General features: G+C 35.2%; 1 protein-coding gene across 2 annotated transcripts in view; it reads left to right on the forward strand.

Annotated features, from left to right (window-relative positions):
- The window catches only part of LOC132552727 (CNK3/IPCEF1 fusion protein-like), a 77,602-nt gene that overhangs the window by 23,335 nt on the left and 31,101 nt on the right, over positions 1 to 23,166 (forward strand). For both annotated transcript variants that reach the window (XM_060216921.1, XM_060216922.1), the window contains exons 9-11: positions 10,989 to 11,251; positions 17,281 to 17,536; positions 17,912 to 18,884. In XM_060216921.1, the coding sequence (XP_060072904.1) occupies positions 10,989 to 11,251; positions 17,281 to 17,536; positions 17,912 to 18,884 (1,492 nt within the window). The remainder of the gene's footprint in view (positions 1 to 10,988; positions 11,252 to 17,280; positions 17,537 to 17,911; positions 18,885 to 23,166) is intronic.

Here is a 23,166-nt window from a genome sequence, read left to right on the forward strand (position 1 = left end):
TAATTAAATACGGTTGAGGCACATTGAAAACATTTTCTTTTCTTACATGTATGTTATATATAATGAATGCAGGTCAGTAATCAGTGTCTGCTAGAGTTTTATCTGGTTCATTCACCCTATACTTCAATAACTTTATTGATTATACATGTAGTTCATTATAACAAGCTGAGATGTATTTATTATAATGCTAGTACTTATCACAAACTGGTTTTACCTGATACAACCAGGAAGTAAAATCCATGCTGCTCATTAACAATGCACAGATTTATCCCAATGTAGTGGGGATTTTTACCTGTTTGGGAAACTTCTCTGGAGATCGCTGTGATTCATCTGTGGTCAGTTTTTACGTGGTCAGTAACTGTACACACCTGTTTCTTACAGGTAAATAGAGATACAATGATGTGTCATCATAGGTAAAAATCTCAGGTACAGTAATCAATTCCCTTATTTATATGTTATGATCATCGTAGTAAACTGCATAAGTAATTGTCAGTCAAGTGGAACAAGAATGATTTACTCAAGTGGAACACCATGTAGGTTAACTTCCTAGGCAGGTGTGAATTGATATTGTGACGGTGAGTATGGAGATGAGGTAGAATTCGGGTTTTGATGACGATTCCTGTTTCACACAGATGTGATTAACCTATATTCACATATTTTGGACTTTCCTGTATTTATAGACGCAAAAATTAGGGCAGGTATGTTAAAATGTCAACAACAATGTAAACACACCTCTATCTTTTTCACTTATGATAATAGTATATTTTTTGTTCAAGAGAATCTTACTTCAGATTCAGGTGTTGTGATTGAGAAAGCTGCTATAGCTTGTTGTAAAAGGTGATGATCCTGTGGTTTCTGCGTGCATGTATTTGCTACATCTTGAAATAGAAATGGCTCATATACATAGAGCTAATATCTAGGTCACTTTTATGTACATTTATATATATCACATAATAGACAACTTGGCACAGCAGTAATGTAAAGCATTTCTAGCTGTTTATCACTACAACTTCTTAACTTTCTTTTTAACATGAGCGTAAAATTGCCTTTGTCATTTGTATTACAATGTCAAGTATATATATACATATATATAATGATGTTAAAAGCACAGACATTTCTAAGTATATTTCTATTTTATAAAACCACTGAGAATGATTCAATGGTAGCTGGATCTGCTTGTGTTATTAGATAATGGCATCAACTGTGTGTAATTTAAAAGGGAATGATGCTATGATGAACATTTTTTTTCCTTGACCATAATTACTTTGATAATTAAGTATTCCAAAAAGTAATATGATGGCATTTTGGAATGATTTTATTGCATTTCAGCTACAATTGTGACAAATGATTTTAGACACTATTAGCTGTATGATTGAATCTCTTAATTTTATACTGAGTTTATTTGTGGAGAATTCTTCACTGTCCTATCTAATGGTGCAGTATATTCTGTAATGACTAGATACAGTTTCATTACAAAAATGGTGGTAAATTTAGTTGCAAGATGAGCTGTGGATGTACAGAATTCATACAATCTGTTTAAAAGTGTGTACTTTTTGTGATATGGAGTATTTGACTGGAGTGGGTCATCAGGCCATGTTAGGCTGCTCTTAGATACACACAGGAATGAATAATTGATATCTTACTCATCCTCTCCTTGACAGGAAACATTAAAGAATCTTAAGGTTATCGTGTGAGATCTTTGGGCTTTGCAACTCCATATTGATCTGGTCCTTAATACCAGAATGTATGATGATTAGACATTCCTGTTGATCGAGGTAACGATTAGGGACATAAACTTAAATATTTAATTCATCCCGTGTTGGGATTTATTTATATAAATGCTACAGATCTTGTGATGTGGACATGCATGAAACTGATGTTCTGGTAATTTTGAGGAACTATTTAATGATATGGACACTAATTAGAACATGAAGTATTGATAAATTGAGTATGAAATCAATTAAAGCCAACGTCCATTGAACTAAGTCCTCGTATACTTGATATTTATCTTGGGAAGCTGTAAGATGGTGGTGATATTTTTTATTGACCACGTGACTGAGTGCTACCATTGTCAGTACCTGCAGTGTTACCACTGTTCAAAGTTTATTGGTGAACATTTTTCAATTAACTAAATAATTCCATATGAAGTATTGAGTTGGATTACAGTTTAAAAGTCAAGAATGAAATGCCTTTGGACACAATCTTATTGTTCAAGGTTATACAGGTGTTGCATGTTCTTATTCATAGTCATAATTTTGTCAATATGTTATTGAGTTCCTCAGATGTTTGGTGTCCTATGAAATAAAGGTTAAGTTAAGACAAAAGCAGTAATATCTTAATTCTGATATATATAGATTGGATCAAACTTCTTTTTAGATTTGTCTTGTCATTTCTTCTGAGCACTGGTCAATAACGACATTGTCATTTTGATTTTGGTGAAATACATGTGTTGTATGAGTTAAAGTCATTTTACTATATTTGGAATACCCAAGGCAAAGATGTAATTATATGAAGTGAAAATTACTTTACATGAAGTTGTTGTAAAGATTTTATTAACTTTTCAAGTAATGATTGTATGAATAAGTAACTTTATAATCTATGATGAAATTATAGGTCACACTTCAAATTGTGTCAGAAATAGTCTGGATTGAAGGTCAAAGTGGAGATTTAAATCACATAATGTATCAATTATAGTAGAAAAAAGTAACTGTTATTGATTTTAAACATTTAAACGTATCAGATATATCAAATAATGAAATCCTCATCCTACAAAAATTACTCAGTCCCAGAAGATTTAAATTATCAGTTTCATGTAACAGATGACATGTTAATCTCCGTAACTTCTGATGCCTTTTCTGATATCATTGGTCAGGCTTGTTGACATATCAACACAAGGGCAAGAACTGACTGACTAATCTTGTCTTGCTCTTTCTCCTAGCATTCTATCCTTACCATCGAAATCCTTCAAGTATCAGGACCATGCATGTCTGTCTTTGTTTCATCATCTCATCTCATTTGTGACCAGTAAGGTTGTCTTGAGGAAGATAAAAGTTACTATTTGTGACTTATAGCATATTTAGTTAAATGAAGGTCACTGTTTAAGTTTGTGACTGGGTAGCTGGTGTTGATGAAGATCAAAGGTTTTGTTTGTGACTGGGTAGCTGGTGTTGATGAAGATCAAAGGTTTTGTTTGTGACTGGGAAGCTAGTGTTGATGGAAATCAAAGGTTTTGTTTGTGACTGGGTAGCTGGTGTTGATGAAGATCAGAGGTTTGGTGACTGGGTAGCTGGTGTTGATGGAAATCAAAGGTTTTGTTTGTGACTGGGTAGCTGGTGTTGATGAAGATCAGAGGTTTTGTTTGTGACTGGGTAGCTGGTGTTGATGGAAATCAAAGGTTTTGTTTGTGACTGGGTAGCTGGTGTTGATGAAGATCAAAGGTTTTGTTTGTGACTGGGTAGCTGGTGTTGATGAAGATCAAAGGTTTTGTGACTGGGTAGCTGGTGTTGATGAAGATCAAAGGTTTTGTTTGTGACTGGGTAGCTGGTGTTGATGAAGATCAAAGGTTTTGTTTGTGACTGGGTAGCTGGTGTTGATGAAGATCAAAGGTTTTGTGTGACTGGTGGTAGATGGTGTTGATGAAGATCAAAGGTTTTGTTTGTGACTGGGTAGCTGGTGTTGATGAAGATCAAAGGTTTTGTTTGTGACTGGGTAGATGGTGTTGATGAAGATTTTAGGTTTTGTTTGTGACTAGGTAGATGGTGTTGATGAAGATGATGACTGGGTAGATGGTGTTGATGAAGATTTTAGGTTTTGTTTGTGACTAGGTAGCTGGTGTTGATGAAGATCAAAGGTTTTGTGACTGAGTAGATGGTGTTGATGAAGATTTTAGGTTTTGTTTGTGACTGGGTAGCTGGTGTTGATGAAGATCAAAGGTTTTGTTTGTGACTAGGTAGATGGTGTTGATGAAGATGATAGGTTTTGTTTGTGACTGGGTAGCTGGTGTTGATGAAGATTTTAGGTTTTGTTTGTGACTGGGTAGCTGGTGTTGATGAAGATCAAAGGTTTTGTGACTGGGTAGCTGGTGTTGATGAAGATCAAAGGTTTTGTGACTGGGTAGCTGGTGTTGATGAAGATCAAAGGTTTTGTTTGTGACTGGGTAGCTGGTGTTGATGAAGATCAAAGGTTTTGTTTGTGACTGGGTAGCTGGTGTTGATGAAGATCAAAGGTTTTGTTTGTGACTGGGTAGCTGGTGTTGATGAAGATCAAAGGTTTTTTTGTGTTTTGTTTGTGACTGGGTAGCTGGTGTTGCTTAAGATCAAAGGTTTTGTTTGTGACTGGGTAGCTGGTGTTGATGAAGATCAAAGGTTTTGTGACTGGGTAGCTGGTGTTGATGAAGATCAAAGGTTTTGTTTGTGACTGGGTAGCTGGTGTTGATGAAGATCAAAGGTTTTGTTTGTGACTAGGTAGATGGTGTTGATGAAGATGATAGGTTTTGTTTGTGACTGGGTAGCTGGTGTTGATGAAGATCAAAGTTTTTGTTTGTGACTAGGTAGCTGGTGTTGATGAAGATCAAAGTTTTTTTGACTGGGTAGCTGGTGTTGATGAAGATCAAAGGTTTTGTTTGTGACTAGGTAGATGGTGTTGATGAAGATGATAGGTTTTGTTTGTGACTGGGTAGATGGTGTTGATGAAGATTTTAGGTTTTGTTTGTGGCTAGGTAGCTGGTGTTGATGAAGATCAAAGTTTTTTTGACTGGGTAGATGGTGTTGATGAAGATTTTAGGTTTTGTTTGTGACTGGGTAGCTGGTGTTGATGAAGATCAAAGGTTTTGTTTGTGACTGGGTAGCTGGTGTTGATGAAGATCAAAGGTTTTGCTTGTGACTGGGTAGCTGGTGTTGATGAAGATCAAAGGTTTTGTTTGTGACTGGGTAGCTGGTGTTGATGAAGATCATAGGTTTTGTTTGTGACCGTGTCAGATCCTAATAATTCTGTAGTGAATATAGGTTATAGAGCTGACATCCCTTGGTAAATTGGCTCGTCAACTTTCCCCTAAAGTGGTAAGTCTTGTACAGCACTCTGAATGACTCACCACAGTTTACATTGAACATTTCACAGAAACTGATGTGTTTTCACTCTTAGTCTGATCATCATAGACCTGCTCTATATACAATAAATTTCCATTGTGAATTATCACAATAACATTCCCAAATAAAGAAAAAAAAACAAAAGACATATAAGACTGCTGTAACAAGCACAATATGTCAAATACGAACACATTGAAATGATGAAGTTTTGTACCGTATTCAATATGAAACAAATCAGTTGTCATATTACCAAAAGATATTGTCTTTTTGAATTCCTTTTGTTCACTAAGAAGCACTTAAAGAACTTAGTCTTTTGTGCTGAAAAATAACAATCCCATCCTTGTCACAAATATTTTGATCACGGAGGATAGTTATAAGATTAATGAACACTGTAATTGTTTATTCATTTTAATTACTAATTGTTATAACTTATTATTTCATACATTTAATGATATGATGTAAGATGTAAGCGATAACACTATAAATGACCTTATAAGGCATTAACCTGCCCTTGATGATTATGTACATGACGTAATAGTTAACAGTTAAAAATTATCCTCCTGAGAAGTACTTCACGGGGATCTCTCTCAACAATATTTGTCTTGATCAATCTTCACCTGACAGAGGTGAAGCTAGTAGGCAGATTAAAGTCAGCACCTACTTATTGGTAACATGTGAGTATATTGTGATTAATTTCTTCTTCATATACACTCACAATGAAATTTGTCTATATCATGTTGGAAAGGCAGGCGTAGTTTACGATAAGACAGTGTAATAATACAGAGGGGCTCGGCCAAGTTTATAGACTACTCCAACATATATCATACACTACTGCACATCACCTTCGGGAAAAGTTTACCTAGATATATGTTAGTAGACTGTGTGATGATTTAGACTGTACTAGTTTGATACAAGGTGAAATCTATGTTAGACCTGCTTTGTAATGTGTCATGACAACATTTTTGATATTATGTAGTAAGTGTTCTACTGATGTTACGCATATATATAGGTAAAGTATGAAATATGAATATATATATTGATGAAAGGTCTAAGCTCGGCTCGCACGGGAATGGAATGAGTCAGGACACTAATGACTAATTGGTTATTGTAGATCACATCAGTACACATGAACAGAATTCGTGACAATGTTCAATTTGATCATTCAGGTGATATTTTAATAAACTGACAGACAAGTATTGACCAGTATCTGGTTAACATAGAGATGCTAGAAATATCAGGGTGTGAATCCATACTTATCACAAGATACTTAATGTTTCTCTGTTTGATTATTTTAGAAGCATTAGAGGCACTGGAATTGTGAAGTATCTTGTGAAACTTGAAATTGTAGAACTGGGAGCTGTTTTGAATCACCAGTTCTCATAGGAATAGCTAAAGTATTGTTATTTCTGTTGAAACACAAACCTACATTTCATCCTTCAATTTTTTATGTCTGATAGATTTAATGAATGTTTATATATTATAGAAATTACAAGTGTTCATGTCTTCAAAAAATTATGAGGCATTCATGTCTTATAGGCATCCAGGGCATTCATGTCTTGTAGACATCAGGGCCATTTATGTCTTATAGACATTAAGAACATTCATGTCTTACAGACATCAGAAACATTAATGTCTTATAGGCATCCAGGGCATTCATGTCTTGTAGACATCAGGAGCATTCATGTCTTATAGACATTAGGAACATTCTTGTCTTATAGACATCAGGAACATTAATGTCTTATAGGCATCCAGGGCATTCATGTCTTGTAGACATCAGGAGCATTCATGTCTTATAGACATCAGGGCCATTCATGTCTTATAGACATCAGAGGTATTCATGTCTTATAGACATCAGGTGCATACATGTCTTATTAACATGAGGAACATTAATGTCTTATAGACATTAGGAACATTCATGTCTTATAGACCTCAGGAACATTCATGTCTTATAGACATCAGGTGCATACATGTCTTATAGACGTCAGGAACATTAATGTCTTATAGACATCAGGGCCATTCATGTCTTATAGACATCAGAGGTATTCATGTCTTATAGACATCAGGTGCATACATGTCTTATAGACATGAGGAACATTAATGTCTTATAGACATGAGGAACATTCATGTCTTATAGACCTCAGGAACATTCATGTCTTATAGACATCAGGTGCATACATGTCTTATAGACCTCAGGAACATTAATGTCTGATAGACATCAGGGCCATTCATGTCTTATAGACATCAGAGGTATTCATGTCTTATAGACATCAGGTGCATACATGTCTTATTAACATGAGGACCATTAATGTCTTATAGACATTAGGAACATTCATGTCTTATAGACATCAGGGGCATTCATGTCTTATAGACATCAGGAACATTAATGTCTAATAGACATCAGGGCCATACATGTCTTATAGACATCAGGAACATTAATGTCTGATAGACATCAGGGCCATTCATGTCTTATAGACATTAGGAACATTCATGTCTTATAGACATCAGGGCCATTCATGTCTTATAGACATCAGGAACATTAATGTCTGATAGACATCAGGGCCATTCATGTCTTATAACATTAGGAACATTCATGTCTTATAGACATCAGGAACATTCATGTCTTATAGACATCAGGAACATTCATGTCTTACAGACATCAGGAACATTCATGCCTAAAAAGATATTAGGGGCACTTATGTTTTATAGATATTAGGACATTTATTTGACAATTACAGTGTGTTGTTACTCTTTCTTGAAATATACTGTATTAATGTTTTCATATTTCATATGTAGATACCCCTTAGTTCCCAACAATTAGGTGCCTTTGTAATTATGTAACTTCAAGTCTCAAAGTTGGCAGGCATGGGTCATCTTTGAAATTGACATTTGAAGGTGGTCAATGCTCAGTAATGCTGTTCGTCAGAAAGAACTGGATGGATCTTTATTACTATCATATGTGTGTTTTGAATTCTTTTGTTTTATTGTGATACCCTTGGTTATAAAGTCATTACCATGCGACTAATGTAAGAGCACAGAATTGTAAAGGGAGAGAACCATTAAGATCATAATCATGATGGTGGATACCAATGCCCTATCTTGTTTGGTTTAATAGTCATTTCATATGAAAAGTGCTGAATAGTTCCAGTCACTTAGAGATTTTGTCGATTTTTTTGTTTGTTGTGAAATAGAAGCAAATTGTAACAGTGGTTTTTTTTCCTGAAAAGCCTTTTTTATATATCCATCAATTGTGCGGAGGTCTGTAAAAATTGGTATTGACATAATGATGGCTATCTCATACTCCCATTTGAAAACACAAAAAACCCACCTCATATCATCACAATCATTGGCCTATGGAACTCTAGAATAGTGGTTTTTTTTCATCTCAACTTGGAATCTTGATTGGTATGTGAATATTTATGAATATTGATCTTTATAGTCACTTTGTTTGTATTCAAATAAAACACCAGAGAATGGGATTTCTACTGAACGGCTGGAACCAAGCTATAGTAATGTAATACACACTAACAATTCCACCTTTCTTCTGAGCACGTCCATATTACACTGAATGTGACATTAAAGAAAATATATTAGTATTTTATTATTAATACATATGATAGTGTTTTTACTCTGTAATTGTAGTTCCTATAGTGTAATATGCTGGTTGAATCATTGAGTCTACTCATGAATGGTTTAAGACCTAAAATAGATTTATGTGTGATGGCTGACCTCAGACACCATTAGAAACTACCAGTGGACAAACCTTTAATCAGTACAGATAGTAGTGTCTGAGTCGGAGATAATGACGACTTGATGGGGTAAGATGTAGACAGCACAATTACACCTTGGCTTGTGGCCTATCTAGACTTCTGGGTATAATGTCAATGTGTTTTTCTGAAAACACTCAAACTGTAGAAATTACATTAAAAAAACAGTTACTGTAGAAGGCTCATTTGTGTTTCCTTTTGGGGATTTTTTTTCCCAAAAAGTAATTTGACGTCATCCATGTGATGTTTTCAGATTAGGATGGAAATTTTAGGTGTATGATTCTGATGGTAAAACACAGTAGTTATATAAGGTAAGGCCACACTGGTGTAATGATTATGTTGCTTCCCCATGCATCAGTTTAGGAAGAAACATGTGTAACAGGACCCTGTATGCTTCCAAGACACTGATCTCCTCATAAGGCTCCTGCTCAGACTGTTTATTAACATAAAGATAATTGTACAATATGGTACATATCCCTATCTCCTGTGGGTTCACCTCGACATCTCTACCAGTGTTTTATTAGGTAACATAGCCAGGGAGCACTCATTCATGTGCAAGAACAAGACTTTGGTGTAAAAAGTGTTGTCTCACGGGTGATATATACAGCTCCATGTATTGGGTTAGCAGTTCTTTTGTATTGATCAGCTCTGGAGAAGATGGGATACAAATTATAAGGAACGTACATTTGGAATGCACAAATTAAATCTTCTATCTTACTTATTCACAGAGTTCTTGGAGTGGAGGGTTTTGTTTGAACATTTTACATCACATCTTGAGTTTCAATCAATTGTACCTGATTACATAAGTCAGTACCCGAGTGAAGAAATAAGCTAAGTTAGAGAAAGTTTTTTATCATTTCATTAACCTTCTTGATATTGATGATTATCACTCGCTGGACATTACTGTAGCTTGTTGATTGGATTAGTGACACACTTCTATTTAATAAACCTGTTAGATGTTATTTTCCAATATATGCTTAAAATTCAGGTAACTTATTTTGTGGTGGGATGTTGGTTTACACAGTAGCACAGTAGATATGGGATGTTGGTTTACACAGTAGCACAGTAGATATGGGATGTTGGTTTACACAGATATGGGATGTTGGTTTACACAGATATGGGATGTTGGTTTACACAGATATGGGATGTTGGTTTACACAGCAGCACAGTAGATATGGGATGTTGGTTTACACAGCAGCACAGTAGATATGGGATGTTGGTTTACACAGTAGCACATTAGATATGGAATGTTGGTTTACACAGTAGATAAGAGATGTTAGTTTGCACAGTAGCATAGTAGATATGGGATGTTGGTTTACACAGTAGTACAGTAGATATGGGATGTTGGTTTACACAGCAGCACAGTAGATATGGTATGTTGGTTTACACAGTAGATATGGGATGTTGGTTTACACAGTAGCATAGTAGATATGGGATGTTGGTTTACACAGTAGATATGGGATGTTGGTTTACACAGCAGCACAGTAGATATGGGATGTTGGTTTACACAGTAGATATGGGATGTTGGTTTACACAGTAGATATGGGATGTTGGTTTACACAGTAGATGTTGGTTTACACAGTAGATATGGGATGTTGGTTTACACAGTAGATATGGGATGTTGGTTTACACAGTAGATATGGGATGTTGGTTTACACAGTAGATATGGGATGTTGGTTTACACAGTAGATATGGGATGTTGGTTTACACAGTAGATATGGGATGTTGGTTTACACAGTAGATATGGGATGTTGGTTTACACCAGATTATTACAGATAAAATCATAAGAAGTAGGCTGTTGTGTATAAACAGAGATTTGTAAGCTCTGTTAATTGTTGTAATCTATTACAATTCCGTGCTTTATTTGGTCGTGTGCCGAAGAACCATGTGTAGTCCTAAGTAAAAATCAATGTGGAGGCCACACAGTAAAGGAGAACACAGTGCTTCGTACTGCATGAAACCATCAAATGACATCTAGTTTCACTTCCCTGGAGTCAATATAGTACAACTGTGGTCATGTGCTATGATATGCACCCTAACTGTTTTCATGCAACCAACAAATTATTACTACTTGCTTATGAGTTTTAAGTAATCTTAACTACTGATCAGAAATATTTCATGAGGATATATATTTTAACAGAGAGGAAAGAACATCTGATGAAAAAGATGATGGAAATGACACTGACAACGATGTGTTCAGAAGTGGATCAGAGTCCCCACAGTATGTCAAGCCAAGTGTAGTCGATCCCAAACAGCGACGTGCCACTGTAAGTGGTGGATCTCCGACACTCAGTCGAACTCTGCTGGGACCTGAAGACATCGAAACTCCCACTCGACCAAAGTCTTTCACAGTTTCTGCAACTGATGCACCACAAATAGAGTACCGGGATCACGTAATACCAGGTAGGTTCCATTGTTTTCTTTTAAGTGACCTGCCTATTTTTGTGTAAAAGGATTATAAGGAAAAGTGTGATATATCAGTAAGATTGGGAATCCACACCATGGTAAGTTTATTTTCAAATTTGGCTTACATTTTGTGTGTAACATCATTTCAGGCCTTACATTTTTTGTGTACCATCCTTTCAGGCCTCACATTTTTTGTGTACCATCCTTTGAAAGCGTCACATTTTGTGTGTACCATCCTTTCAGGTCTCATATTTTGTGTGTACCATCATTTCAGGGAAGTTGTAATATTTTGTATATTCATATTTTTGTTATTGAAATATTAATCAGTATAAAACAACCTGTTTAAGGGCAAACAGCTTATCAGTATCCTAAGTAAATTTGATCGTAGTTTCAAGACAAAGATGTTTGAACCACACAACAATTTTACAAAATTTGAAATGGAAATAAAAATTATAACTGCTCTAAATCAAATACATATGCAGCTACTGGAGTTGAGATATTTCTTTGTTAAAGGTATGAATTTTCCAGCAACTCTCATTCTTGTTCATAGAAATATAGACTTTGAAGAATCGTGTGTTTCAGATGTTACAGTCATAAGGAATATGTGCTACAGGTCAAATATTTTTCTGTGAATGAAATTATCATAGCCCAAAAATATAAATTTTCTGCATTTTGAGAATGTAATTGATTAATTTTGTACCATGTGATACCATTTGGACCAAGTGAATACACTCTCTAGAGATTGAGAGAATCAGGATGTGGGTTTAGATGATATATGTGATATACATGTAGGTTACTCCAGCTCATGGAGCCAGACATATGTAGAGCAGTGGATGAATTCACTGTGAAATTACTATGTGAAAATGTCCCTGTATCCTGGAGGGAACACCCAGGGAATCCCTGTCCAGGTTTTCTGTTCTTTTATTTAGGCTTCTCATTATCCCTCTTATAATGATTTCCTTACAAATTTATTGTCCATCAAGATTATTTATAATACTGTCACTAGGATATGTATTCGTCAGTGGCCATGAAGGACTATGGGGTTTTTTTTAAATCCTTCTAGAAGTGATTTATATTATGTACATTTAAGCTTGAAAAGATAATCTGAGGCATCTTCTACCTCGTAGACGACACCTACCATTTAAGTCTAGGTCAATCCAAGTAACCAATATCACATTCAATAATGAGACATATTACAAATATTGTTATACCCGTGCTGTTTTGTGATACGTTTGATCTAGTATCCATGGTGATAAATATATTGTAATACCAAGTCCTGTTTTGTGATAGGTTTGATCTAGTGTCCATAGTGATAAATATATTGTAGGTTTGATCTAGTATCCATGGTGATAAATATATTGTAATACCAAGTCCTGTATTGTGATAGGTTTGATCTAGTATCCATGGTGATAAATATATTGTAATACCAAGTCCTGTTTTGTGATAGGTTTGATCTAGGGTCCATTGTGATTAATAATTTGTAATACCAAGGCCTTTTGTGAGAGGTTTGATCTAGTATCCATGGTGATAAATATATTGTTATACCAAGGCCTGTTTTGTGATAGGTTTGATCTAGTATCCATGGTGATAAATATTTTGTAATACCAAGGCCTTTTTGTGAGAAGTTTGATCTAGTATCCATGGTGATAAATATTTTGTAATACCAAGGCCTGTTTTGTGATAGGTTTGATCTAGTATCCATGGTGATAAATATATTGTAATACCAAGGCCTGTTTTGTGATAGGTTTGATCTAGTATCCATGGTGATAAATATTTTGTAATACCAAGGCCTGTTTTGTGATAGGTTTGATCTAGTATCCATAGTGATAAATATATTGTAGGTTTGATCTAGTATCTATGGTGATTAATATATTGTAATACCAAGGCCTGTTTTGTGGTAGGTTTGATCTAGTGTCCAGCTATAGAAACATCTTAGTACTGCGATGTTAATCATTTCATTCTGGTAAGGTTATTGTTTCCTGTCCTCAAGCGGGCACAATAGCTCCATCAGTAGAATGTTGATCGTTTAGTTAAAGATCGGAGGTTAGTGGTACAGACTGGTTCATGTTTGCTGTTCCATTTTAGATTGAAACGCTGCTTCCTTAATTCTAACACTATGGAAGTGCTATGGAAATGCATTACAATGCCAAACAATGCTAACGGTACAGAAGTGTGACATACGTAAATGCTACAGTTGATCTTTCGAGAGCACTTAGTCATTTTAGAATGAATAATTCAGGTTTAGAAAAAGCAGTGTGTGTTTTGAATTTGTGAAAAACAGCAATACTCATGCAACTATTACAGTTTTATGTTGCAAGTTAACAAGAAAAGCTTCTTGTAGCTAATAGATGTAAAAGAATTTCAGATATTTGTACAAATGTTCAATGTTAATTTATTTTGATATAGAGCTCACTAGATATAAGCATTTTAACCATTACTACGAAGAGGTGGTGTCAATTGTTTGGCTACTAACAATACAATGATTTTAGTGGATTAGCACCTGTGATAAATGATCTAATACACATTCAGATAAACAAATGTAAAAGTTGTGATGCCCTGGAGCATGTATCCTGTACGAGTATCTGACAAACAAGTAACATTTTATAGATTTTATCTTATTTAAGATGTAATCATAATGTTGAAATATATCTTGCATGTAGATTTATTCAAACATTTTGGCATTCACTAAATGTTTTACAAACGGGTTTAGAATGAAGAGGTAAGCTCTATGGTAGCACTATGATAATGGTAAGTTCAGAAATGGTAGGGAAATGCTACAGAAGTGTGATGGGAATGCTACAAATGTACTTAAACAATGGTACAAAATTTCTACACTTAAATTAAAACAGAAAATACGCAAAGGTCTGAATGTTTAACATTCCTTCATATGGTGGTCTGTGTTTCTCAGGATGCTGAGAAACGGACCGGTCTGCATTGCTGACGTGTCCTAGAGTAAGACACCTTACCCTCCCTGCTTTGGATAGCATGTGATGGGCCTCCTGTATATTGTTCTGTGAGGTAGCAACCAGCTACTACTAAACATTCCTACCTGAAAGTGAATGACTCTTCATTGGGCAGTAAACACACAACCATCCTGCCCTCAATCCTGTTTTACAAGACTTTCAGTACATTTAAGTTAATATTTCCTGATTTGAGAGCTTAAAAGGACAGATATAAGATTAAACTTTACATGTATCTGAAGTAATGAAGGTGAATAAGAATGCATAACAGTGTTTGGTTCTTTCTTGGCTCACTGTTGTGTCATTATTTTGTATCAAAATCTATCATACAAACTATTCTTGTCTATTTTTAACTGGTCAGCATGTATAGTGTGCTGTGTTTTCAGACGTACTAAGTGAGTATTAGATTAATTAAGAATATGTTGTTAGGATTGGAGACCTCACTTTCCACATGATTGCATTGTTCTTGTTGGGGTAGTGGGAAGTAGAGAAGTCAGTTATAAGCTGATGCCGATTAGTGGTGTTTTTATGCTGTCAGAATGATGGAAAAGTGAAGTAATTAAAGACAATTAGCTGTACAGTTCCTGTGTTGTGTTGGCCTTTATCTTATTGCTTTGAGCACCATTTCAGCAGCAGCATAGCACTGTTATGTTTATTGATTACTAGTCATTGAAAATGTTCAAATGTCACAGGTTAAATTCATGTGATATGCACATGATTGTACTCTGAAGACCACTGAAACTGAAGGATAATGAAGGATAATGAAGGAAAGTGTTTTATCTTTATAGCTCATGTAGAATATTGTTATTTTACATGAAAATGATTTCTGTAACAAACAAAAAATCATTGATAAAGTTCGGGCTTTTTTGATGCAAAATTAATGTTCTATACCTGGTTATCACAAACAGGGGAAGAATACAACACTACAAACATCTCTGGTGTATATTGATCTTGATTTCTTTATTTTGGCAGATATATGAATGAAAAATTAGCAAAGATTTTCCATGCATTGCCTCATGACTGTATCTCAAGCCTCATTGGTATCTTGTTGCCTAAGGTCAAGGTCACTTTTCTAGTCTGATGTCAGAATGATTTATTTGTAATCAAAAAATACCAAACTCCTTGTTTAACTTCAATGGATACATCTGGCAAAATGATGCTATTTCTTTATCGCAGACATAAGAAAAAAACTTAAAATTATAATTATTACCAAACACTGATGACCTGAGGTCAGATTTGAAATCTGGTCAGCAACAACTTGTCATTTGCTGGATATTTTTTATTTCTTAGATGCCTGAACAAAACTTAAAATTCATAATAATTTGATATGGTACAAATGTTTAAACTGATGAAGCATCATATCAGACTATTGGAAAAATCTGATCAATATGATATGATTTGGACATCAGTCAATTGTTCTATATATCACTTGACTTCTACCATATCCTGTAGAAACTAAGAAGATTTTTCAATATCACATAGGCAACTAAATGTCAAGTTGATAAAGGTCTTTTTTCACTGAATGGAAAGAAGGGATTTAATCCAGATATCATTAAGTGTTAAATTTTAATTATTATGGAAGAACTGGTGAAGTATATGTTATATACCAATAGCTAATATTTTTTTTATTCTGCCATGGACATTCTCAACTGAAAAATATTTACAAAATCTTGGAAATAAAATTTCAATTTCATGCAGAAATATCTATTAATAAATCCAGACATTTGTCACATTAACATCAATATTGAAATTTAGTTTGGAATTTTGACACAACGAATGCCAGGCACGAATAAAAAACTCCTACATCCTGTGAAAGGCCTGGGTCGTCTATTTGTAGCTTTCTGTTGTGAGTCTATTTCCAGACAGTTGTTTATCCACATTTGTCTGGGTTTTGTGACTTTCCCTTGTTGAAGATGTTAGATGGAAGCATCATTTGGTGTTTGGTATAATAAAACTGCCAGGGCAACCCAAAGCATTCCCCTACACACATACAGTAGGGATAGCATGCTGTATATGGTAATTTTATTGGGATTTCATTTGATAAATCTTTTTCAAAATATTGATTATTGTTTGGTTGTCATTGGCAATGCAAATGTTCACTTCCTATTGAACCTGTTGTAAACTTTATGTACAATTCAAAGAGTTACACAGATTTGTATTTGATTTGGATGGTTATTTCTTCCATTTTCACTGTTGTGCCAGATATATGCGGTGTTTCATGAATCACACATAGTTCTTTCTTATAGAATTGTAAATTAGATAGAGTCTACCTACAACACAGGTCAGATAGTGGTGGCCATTAGTGTTTGTAGGGTCTACCTACAACACAGGTCAGATAGTGGTGGTCATTAGTGTTTGTAGTGTCTACCTACAACACAGGTCAGATAGTGGTGGCCATTAGTGTTAAGCTACAACACAGGTCAGATAGTGGTGGTCATTAGTGTTTGTAGGGTCTACCTACAACACAGGTCAGATAGTGGTGGTCATTAGTGTTTGTAGGGTCTACCTACAACACAGGTCAGATAGTGGTGGCCACTAGTATTTGTAGGGTCTACCTACAACACAGGTCAGATAGTGGTGACCATTAGTGTTTGTAGGGTCTACCTACAACACAGGTCAGATAGTGGTGGCCACTAGTATTTGTAGGGTCTACCTACAACACAGGTCAGATAGTGGTGACCATTAGTGTTTGTAGGGTCTACCTACAACACAGATCAGAGAGTGGTGGTCACTAGTGTTTGTAGGGTCTACCTACAACACAGGTCAGATAGTGGTGGTCATTAGTGTTTGTAGAGTCTACCTACAACACAGGTCAGATAGTGGTGACCATTAGTGTTTGTAGGGTCTACCTACAACACAGGTCAGATAGTGGTGGCCATTAGTGTTAATCTAATGATGTGTCCACATGATGTAATAAGTGTTTCCTGTCTGATACCAGATAGGAAGAAGAGACATTTTTCAAGGAAAAGTGTGATCTTATAAAGTGTAAATTACATAAGAATAAATACATGATAATACATTGTGTTGATTATGAAACAGGTTTAATTTGTTGTATATTTCTTATAGGTGAAGATAGTAATTTACTTCGACTAGGGGATGCCAATAAGATAATAAACGCCCAACAGAAACGTCAGGAGTTTCGAACTGCCAAATCTGTGCCACAGTCCCTGGAGTTTGTTGTTAAGAAGCCGACTCCTACAGTCCAGGAACCAACACCCCAACTCAGGGTGACCAGAGCTGAGCAGAACATTGAACTTATCAACGATCCTCCAGATCCTGAAGATCAGTCTGCAATCCAAGGGCTCCTCGAAGTTCCTTCAAGGTCAGCACCAGCTGGTCTGTCATTACACTATAATAAACCAAAAATATCACGGGCTTGAGATGTTACACTTAGTTATCACTCAAAGTAATGAAAGGTCTTTTAAAATATACATTTTTATATTCCTACTTCCTGCCATTAAACTTTATTTTTGCCAGGAAAGTGCTTGTTTGGGATTGCTGTTAAGGTCTGAATGTCAAAGGCCAAGGTCATTTTTATTATAAATAGAAAATGGTTTCACGACCATAACTTGCAATGATTGTCAAAGATTTCTGAACAAAACAGAGGATATATATTTTAACATGTGTGTAAGTTATAGGTATGAGTTTTTAGTTTGTTCTTTTGTTTGATGTTTTAAAATTATATATTCTTGTACAGGTTCCAGAACTTTGCCACCAGTTCACAGGTTACTGATGAGGACATAGAAACCTCTGATACACAGCCCCATATTTCTGCCACCTCCTCAAGTGACACCCTAACAGAGGACACTGTCAAATCAGAAGAAAATCTTCGGACATCCAACTCGCCTCAACCTTCTCATTCCCCCCAACCTTCTGTTTCACCTCAACCTTCACCCCAATCTTCTAGCCAGCAGCCTCAATCTCAGCCCCCACAGCCTAAATCTCGTTCAACACAGCCGCAAGCTCACTGTTCAGAGCCACAATCTCACTGTTCAGAGCCGCAATCTCACCCTCCTCAGCCTCAGACTTATCCATTTAATCCTTCACAGCCTCAATCACATCCTCCAAAGCCAAAGTCTCGTTCACTACAAAGTAAAGGATCTTCAGAATCAGTGATCAGTGCTGAACATACAAACAAGCATACATCAGAACAGGATGCAGCTTACTTAGGTGGCCTACCGCTGGAGGAGGACATAGGTGAAGTGTTCACTGAGGAGACCATGCCTGGGGTCGCGGCTGAAACTGCACACACTGAGACCTTAACTGATCACAAGATGGATGCTAACTTCAATAGTTCCAACCAAGAGGCAAACAACACCAGTGCTACAAACAATTCAGAAATCCTTGACCCAAATGGCAACTCAGCTGCTACAGCCACTGACAACCAAAACTTAGCAAACACCAACAATAATCTCAATCTACGCTCATCAAGTTCTTTAAACAAGTTTGATCCTATCACAAACAGGCCAATACCTGCTGAAAGACATTCTATAAAGCCAACAATTCCACGTACATCAGCAAAAGATGGTGTGATTGAGGCAAGGGCGGTGGACTTGGAGAAGCCACGGCAGGCATCAGACTCCGGAGAAGTAGCATTGCCTCAGAAACAGAAGAACCAGCCGCAACTCATGGGGTACCGAAAGATTGGTTCCTTCACACATGCTGATAAGGTAGGACAAAGGTTCTTTCTACTTACATGTCTAATTGTTAAAAGCTATAGATAATATCTTTATTTTACTTGTTGTTCATTCTTTAGGTGATAATGATAGTTGTGCTGTATACCTCATAGTGTTATCCATATATATATCAGTCGGTCTGTAGTCAGTACATCTGTGACACAGTGGCATGGTTGTTATACCACCTTCATCTTATCATTGCTTTTATTCTGTCACAGGTAAGGTAAGGTATTTTGAGTTCTTGGATATGGCATTCTACTTTTAAAAAAAAAAAAAAAAATGATTGTAATGTAATGCTTCTGCTTCTCTGGATGTGTATACAAGTTGGTACTTTGTTTACTATGGTATGTATTGTAGATGTGATAGTTTATCATTGTCTTAATCTGTTTAAACTCAATAATTCATTTTATTATGTGACTGCAATTCGTCCTACATGCCGATTGGTCAAAACTCTTTTCATATGTCTTAAGATACATTTTGATTTTGCCCTGAAATATGTGCAAAAATGGTGGGTATAAAAATCCAAAACACCACTGGGCATGTCACAGGTGAACACAGCAATGAAATAACCTGTGCTGCACCCTCTGCCAAATCAGAAGCACAGATTATCATCATATGATAAAACAGTTATAAACCCTTTACAGGTGACTGTGAGGATTTATTAACCTAAAGCTGTCCTGAAAACAGTAATATGTACAATATTTACAGAAAGTTGAATCAGTGCCATATTGTCAAACTTATGGGCATTACTGTACAAAATACAAACGACTAGTTGTTATCCAGATAATGTCTATTAGTGTTTTGTATCTGTAATACTGTCCTTAAGCTTCCTGACCTTCACCTTTGCTTCCTCTTTCAAAATCATATTTATTTATCATCTTCCATTTAAGTGACTATTAACTCACATCTGATTACAATCAGTTTAATGATCATGAAATTTATATGACTTATTATTGAAAGTGTACTTGAATAGCCAGAAAGATGTACATATGATTTGAATTGTTTTATAAGTGGTTTGTTGGTTATGCGGTTGAAGTGCGTAGATAAGCGAGGTGATTCACTGTAAATGATAGAGTAATGTCACAAGTGTGGTTTTATTTTGATACCACAATCAAGTCAGTATCATTTTGTAAAATTTGGTGGCCATGTCAAGTATGTACATGAGTTTCTCTGAACTGGTTAGACTGTAAATTACCTGTGTACTCGAGACAGGATGGCTATGGGTTATAGGAAGAAAATGTTTTCGGTAAGTAGGAGAGGCAGTGTTTGTCTTATGACATATATTTGTTTTGTATCTTGTTTTAAGTCTGGGATCTAATTTAGTGGATGTAGGTCAAATCTTTAGATCTTTTTACATACCAGTGGTCTCTTGAGTGTGAACTACACAGCTAAAGTAGTAAGAAAATAAATAATTATGTAATGATATTTGACAACAATTAAAGTAGTATGACAATGGATAATTATGTAATGGTATTTGACAACCGCTTAAGTGTTAAGACAATGGACAATTATGTATTAATTTTTAACAACCGCTTAAGTGTGAAGACAATGGACAATTATGTATTAATTTTTAACAACCGCTTAAGTGTTAAGACAATGGACAATTATGTATTAATTTTTAACAACCGCTTAAGTGTTAAGACAATGGACAATTATGTATTAATTTTTAACAACCGCTTAAGTGTGAAGACAATGGACAATTATGTATTAATTTTTGACAACCGCTTTAGTGTTAAGACAATGGACAATTATGTATTTATTTTTGACAACCGCTTTAGTGTTAAGACAATGGACAATTATGTATTAATTTTTAACAACCGCTTAAGTGTTAAGACAATGGACAATTATGTATTAATTTTTAACAACCGCTTAAGTGTTAAGACAATGGACAATTATGTATTAATTTTTAACAACCGCTTAAGTGTTAAGACAATGGACAATTATGTATTAATTTTTAACAACCGCTTAAGTGTTAAGACAATGGACAATTATGTATTAATTTTTAACAACCGCTTAAGTGTTAAGACAATGGACAATTATGTATTAATTTTTAACAACCGCTTAAGTGTTAAGACAATGGATAATTATGTAATGGTATTTGACAACCGCTTAAGTGTTAAGACAATGGACAATTATGTATTTATTTTTGACAACCGCTTTAGTGTTAAGACAATGGACAATTATGTATTTATTTTTGACAACCGCTTTAGTGTTAAGACAATGGATAATTATGTATTTATTTTTAACAACCGCTTTAGTGTTAAGACAATGGATAATTATGTAATGGTATTTGACAACCGCTTAAGTGTTAAGACAATGGACAATTATGTATTTATTTTTGACAACCGCTTTAGTGTTAAGACAATGGATAATTATGTAATGATATTTGACAATCGTTTATGACTTACAACCCCAGGTAAAGATGTATGACAACTGCTGAAGCTGTCTGTCAAAAGGGACCTAATAACATGAAGACAACAGATTAAGTATTAAGGTCACAGGTAAAAACAATTAGTTAAACTGCATCATGTTTTGTCCTTCGAGGACTCGTCAGTGATGGTAAAAGCTTAAATTTTAAAGCCTAGGAGGCAACTAAGGAAACTCCAAAATGATCAAAGGAAAAGTCAAAATCTAGTTAGCGGGTTGCAGCAGCACCATAATTTAATAAATTCCCAAAGTTTTATGCATCAGATAATTTTAGAACAGTGTCGAGTACATGTGTATTTTCTGAAACATGCCACTATTCGAAGGAATTAAAATGTGGCAAGCAGGTTACAGCAAACCTTGGGGACTTGAGGTCCATCTGCAGTGTCTACCACCTGCTGTCTTGAAGACTGTACAAAAGACACTCAAGTGAATAGCTCCTTTTCGTAATTTTGAGTAAGATAAGTAGATCCTAACAATGAATCAAGCTGCTTGTATGATCACAGGTAATGAGATATGACAACAGCATAAGCTGTATGACAATAGCTAATGACATATGACATCAGCCTAAGCCTTATGACATTAGCAAATGACATATGACAACAGCATAAGCCTTATGACAATAGTTAATGACATATGACAGTAGCATAACCCTTATGACAATAGCTTATGACATATGACAGCAGTCTAAGCCTTGTGACACTAAAATGACATGTAATTACAGCTTGCCTAATGAAACAGTAGCATCATCAGTAATAAATAACTGTGACATCATCTGTGGTAATTGATTGCATTGATAACAGGTCACATCTGTAAGAAAATGAAAAAATTCATAACTTTAAGTTGATTTTTAGAGTGTACAGTATGACTGGGCTTGTCTTTGTACCTGATATATGATAGGCTTTAAGTCTTAGCTACTACTGATAGCGCAGGACAAAATACACCTAACCTGTCCACTACATATTTCACATATTCTCAAGCAACTTCCTTGTCCAGGTTTTGTTTCAGGATTGTATATTTTATTGGGAGTAATGTTGATCAGGTTAGGAAATTAACCTTGATGACTTATGTATTGAGAGCTGAGAAGGAATCGTTTTGTTTGACCATGATTACCGCCCAGGTAACTTTGTTTCTGTTGTTTTATAAGATATCAGTACTGTTGAATTAACCTTTATATGGATTGGTAAATTAGGAAATAAACATACGCAAAAGTAACAAAAATATCTTTTAAGGCTTAATGTTTGAATTTAGCTGTGGAATGAACATGTTCAAAGCAGACAGTTTCGTATGTAGCATTAATGTGTCATGACATTTCTAACTGGAGTAAAAATATCATATATTACATCTGTAGTTTCTGGCGAATAGCCACATTGTTTGAACGAGACATTTAAAGCATGAATGCTTGCTAATTATTTTGTACTATCAGTAAAATTCCAGCTTCATCCCTGATATACTGTAATCCCAATTGATTTGGCACATTGAAATTTTGGCATTTTATTCCTTTTTGGCAAATTAGCGCAAGTATGAGTTAGCGCATCAACAAATAAACAAGACAACTGCTACAATATAGATGTTTACAGTATCATTGTTTACAGCTTGTTCGTAGATAAAATTTGATATTGATAGGATATTAAGTACTATAAAAAAATTGCGTAAAATAGAACAAACTCGTGACACAGGTCAGTATTTACTATAAGACAGTGGTATTAAGGGCTTTGACATTCCCATTGCCATAGTTAACTCTTATGTAATATTAACAAAAATACAACAATGATTGCAGCTAGGCCTATCAGATTTGCAACATGGCACTTCAGCATTTAAAATCAGTTTATATGTAGATGTTAGCACTTTA

Source organism: Ylistrum balloti, unplaced genomic scaffold (genome assembly GCF_031769215.1).
Source record: "Ylistrum balloti isolate Yb309-2 unplaced genomic scaffold, AGI_CSIRO_Ybal_v1 Utg370274, whole genome shotgun sequence".
NCBI lineage: Eukaryota > Metazoa > Mollusca > Bivalvia > Pectinida > Pectinidae > Ylistrum > Ylistrum balloti.